General features: G+C 37.2%; 1 protein-coding gene across 1 annotated transcript; it reads left to right on the top strand.

The window, feature by feature from the left end:
* The first annotated feature begins 1,657 nt into the window (after positions 1–1,657).
* Positions 1,658–3,441, top strand: LOC132049676 (UDP-glycosyltransferase 73C4-like). The gene has a single exon (XM_059440572.1). The coding sequence runs from the start codon at positions 1,843–1,845 to the stop codon at positions 3,316–3,318; it is 1,476 nt and encodes a 491-aa protein (XP_059296555.1). The 5' UTR covers positions 1,658–1,842; the 3' UTR covers positions 3,319–3,441.
* Positions 3,442–4,565: the final 1,124 nt, after the last annotated feature.

Here is a 4,565-nt window from a genome sequence, read left to right as displayed (position 1 = left end):
TCATCTCAAGTGCTTCCTTTCATGGTTAAAGGCCTAAGTTTCAAATGTAAACATTGCCAGATACATGACGCATTAAGAAGTTATCAATCCGTTGTACTCTTTTGATTGCCAGCAGATTCAACACTTATTGGTGCAGCAGAGAAGCATCCAATAATTAATTCTACAATATATTTTGTCGGTAGTGTAGGCACTTGAGGCGAATTCAGAACTTAAATTTGCCACACGTTATTTCCTTAGACAGCAAATGTTGCTGAAACACTTAACAGATATTGCTATAGATAAAAGTCCAGTATTCAAATAGAGAGAGATATGTACTTTTCCATATCTTTTATAATAAACGGTTACTAGATTCTTTTATTGTAATTTACTATCTTATTTAGCTCTTTTCTATGTTGCTCGGACTCTCCAAAAATGTTGTCTCACCCATGTTGGATCCTCCAAAAAAGCACTTTGGAGGATCCGATACACATCCATAAGCATTTTTGAAGAGTCCGAGCAATATAGGCTCTTTTCTTTGAAAAAAAAAAAATCTAATTCTGTTGCCAAATAAAAGAGGTACGAGTCAGGGTCGAATTTAGGCATAAAAAATGGGTCACGTGAACACATGGTCACCCGACTAAACTCAGTGTATTATGTATATAATTCTTAAAATATATCTAATATTAACTGAAGGAACACATGGTCAAACTAGACTGAGTGGAGCACTAGTTAAGCGCTAGGTTTAATCTTTTAAGGTCGTGGGATCGAACCCAACTACATGCTTAATACAACTGGAGTTATTGTGGTGATCAGCACTCTGATGTCCAGATAACCAACAAAATGAATTACCTGAATGCCCAGATAACCACAAGTTTTTTAGCTTAGACTTACGCAAGGAACATAAAACATTCCAGAACAGAGTTTTGGCTTTGAACTCTTAGAAATCAGATGTCTCAATCATTCCTATCACTTCATGTGGAACTTCACGATCATCAGTCTGATTTTGTCATAATCCTCCAATAACGAGGGACATAATCCTCCAATAACGAGGGACAGATCTATGGTTGAAGTTTATGTAAAATACAGTAGCTTTGTCGCAGACCCGACCCTGAAGTTGTGTTAAGAAATTCACTTAATGTGTAGAAATAGCATATCCCGAACCTAGGTTTTTTTTCCCTATCCTGAACGTCATAACTCATAAACTTAAAATCCTGGATTCGCCCTTGCCTATAATGATTAATGAACCTCACTTCTAGAAAGGTGCTTGTTATAAGAATGATATATTTCCTACCAGCCTCGCAGAAATGTGACAGATTTGTATTCTTCTGAACTACTCCACTTGTATATTTAATCTTATCTTGTGCTTTGTCATTATTTTTTTTTTTTTTGGCAAAATTGCAGCAATATCTCTATAAGCTGGTTTGTTGCATGAATTAGAAGCTTCTTTTTGTCGAGTAAGAATGATATACTGCCTACCAGCCTAATAGATATGTGACAGATTTGTATTCTTCTGAACTACTCCACTAGTATATTAAATCTTATCTTGTGTTTTGTCATGATTTTTTTTTTTTTTTTTGCAAAAGCGCAGCAATATCTCTATAAGCTGGTTAAGAATTAGGAGCTTCTTTTTGTTGAGTAAATATCATCCTTGGCAATCCAAATCCAAAATGCCAACCACACAGTACCACTAAAATAAAGCTGAATATGCTTATGTCTGCTCTTACATCATCAATTTACGATGTACGAGTATCTTTATTTGGCTTCAATCAACATGTATTAGAAAATGACCAGTGTTGAAACCATAGGGTAACCACCTGAAGTATAACAAAAATATTCTCTGATCTTTCAGCTAATATTTTAACAATGCCTGTTCTCACAGCACAGCCACATATAGTGATGTTTCCTTTCATGGCACAGGGCCATATGATCCCTATGATTGACATTGCGCGACTATTGGCACAGCGGGGAGTTATAATAACAATCCTAACTACACACTTAAATGCCACCAGATTCAACACGGTTATCTCTCGTGCAATAGAGGCAGGACTAAAAATTCAGGTTGTTCACCTCTATTTTCCGAGCTTAGAGGCTGGACTACCCCAAGGGTGTGAAAATTTCGACATGCTACCATCTATGGATTTTGGGTTGAAATTCTTCGATGCTACGAAGAGACTTCAACCTCAAGTGGAAGAAATGTTGCAAGACCTTAAACCTTCACCAAGTTGCATAATATCTGACATGTGTTTTCCATGGACAACTAGTGTTGCACAAAGATTTAACATCCCTAGGATTGTTTTTCATGGGATGTGTTGCTTCTCTTTGTTGTGCTTACACAATTTGAGAGATTGGAAGGAGTTAGAGAAGATAGAGTCTGATACAGAGTACTTTCAAGTGCCTGGATTATTTGACAAGATTGAACTAAACAAAGGTCAGCTTGGAAATATTGCCAAGCCACGAAATTCAGATTGGAAAGAAGTATGGTACCAAGCGAAGAAAGCAGAAGAAGAAGCTTATGGGATAGTGGTGAATAGCTTCGAGGAGTTGGAACAAGAATATGTCAAGGGATTGAAGAATGCCAAAGACAAGAAAATTTGGACCATTGGTCCTGTTTCATTATGCAACAAAGAGAAACAAGACAAATTTGAAAGAGGGAACAAGGCTTCAATTGATGAATACAAGTGCCTAAAATGGCTAGACACTTGGGAACAAGACTCTGTACTCTTTGTCTGTCTCGGGAGCCTATCGCGCCTTTCGACGTCTCAAATGATAGAGCTTGGGCTCGGGTTAGAATCCTCAAAACGACCCTTCATTTGGGTTGTTAGGCACATGTCAGATGAGTTCCGAAAATGGCTAGTGGAAGAAGATTTTGAGGAAACAGTTAAGGAAAAAGGACTTTTAATCCGCGGTTGGGCGCCACAAGTACTAATACTATCTCACCCTTCAATCGGAGGATTCTTGACGCACTGTGGATGGAATTCAAGTCTGGAAGGAATATCGGCTGGTGTGCCGATGATCACTTGGCCTATGTTTGCGGAGCAGTTCTGCAATGAGAGGCTAATAGTAAATATACTAAAGACAGGAGTGAGGGCTGGCATAGAGAATCAAGTGATGTTTGGGGAGGAAGAAAAATTGGATACCCAAGTAAGTAGAGATGATATTAAAATGGTCATTGAAGTAGTAATGGGTGAAGATATGGAGGCTCAAATGAGAAGAAAAAGAGCTAAAGAACTAGGAGAAATGGCAAGAATGGCTATGGAGGAAAAAGGCTCCTCTCACTTCAACTCTATACAACTGATTCAAGATGTCACAGAGCAAGCAAAGTTTTTAAAATCTATCTAGGATTACAAAGGTTGATTTTGGATATAGTGTTATGTATACCATATAGTTCAAATATAGTTTGAACAACAACGTCATATTGAGTAAATTTCAGTTATTTTAACGTGTTTTTACTTTAATGTGACAGTAATTTTGTGAAACTGATCTAATGCGTAAAATGCGGTTATCATACTACATAAACTAACCTGAGTTTCTTTTAACCTTATGTACCTTTTCCATTTCTTCTCTGATGTATGTTGGAATTTGATCTTGCTTGGTATGTAGAAACCCTTTTCCAATGTATCCTCCAGCGAGAAATAATGAAGAAAAATGACACTGCTGGAACATAATAATTATACCTTCTGTATGTCTAAAACTTAGCTGAGGTGGATATTTCATCTTATTGCTTAATGCACAGTAATTTAAATTTTATATACGTTCCCTGCAGAAATTTGCAAGGTACGTATCACTAATTGTCGTTTGTAACCTTCAATTGGGCGTGCCCGCTGTTTTATAGTACGTACCAAGAGGATAAAGAAAATTCACAAACAAGAACCACTTTGGATAAGCTGTCAGATGATGTCGTAGAACCAACTGAAAAAGAGAGCAGCCTATAAAGGACAATGTGAATTATGAAAATTTGTACATAAAGTCCTAAAATAAGATACTGAAATCAAAGAAGAATATTTGTGCAACACCAATGTGGGCTCACTGTGCATTTGAAGTCCAATAGTAACAGGGGCAATTCGCAGAATTGCCCTTCTTGGGGTAAAGGCTTTAAATTTTCATTTCATTTGAAATCTTTAAATTTTGCCCTTCGGCTAACACCCATGGTTCCAAGTGTTCGAACCCACGTGCGATCAAAATTTTAAAAAAAAATCGCAAAGCAGAGTTTAAATTTCGATGATATCGCGACTAAAGATACTTATGCCTTGTGGGCAGACTTCAAGATAAGTATGTCGGTCAAGATAACTTTGATAATTCCTTCACAAAGTTATGCGGTCCCAAGATAAAAGTTTTCCATTAAAAGTATGCCCCACCGCATAACTTTGTGAAGGAATTATCAAAGTTATGCGGACCGAGCATACTTATGCCTTATGGGCGACTTGGCATAAGTATCGAGTCGGCATAACTTTGATAATTCCTTCACAAAGTTATGCGAGTCCGCATAAAAGTTCAAAGACTTAGTAGGAAATATGTTCCCTCCGATTCAATGCAAATTTGGTCTTTTCGCATTACAAAACAACAGTGGTAGTATACGAATCATTTCC

The sequence above is a fragment of the Lycium ferocissimum genome, chromosome 3 (genome assembly GCF_029784015.1).
Source record: "Lycium ferocissimum isolate CSIRO_LF1 chromosome 3, AGI_CSIRO_Lferr_CH_V1, whole genome shotgun sequence".
Taxonomy (NCBI): domain Eukaryota; kingdom Viridiplantae; phylum Streptophyta; class Magnoliopsida; order Solanales; family Solanaceae; genus Lycium; species Lycium ferocissimum.
The sequence above is the reverse complement of the archived record's forward strand: the minus strand, read 5'-3'. Positions and strand labels throughout refer to the sequence as shown.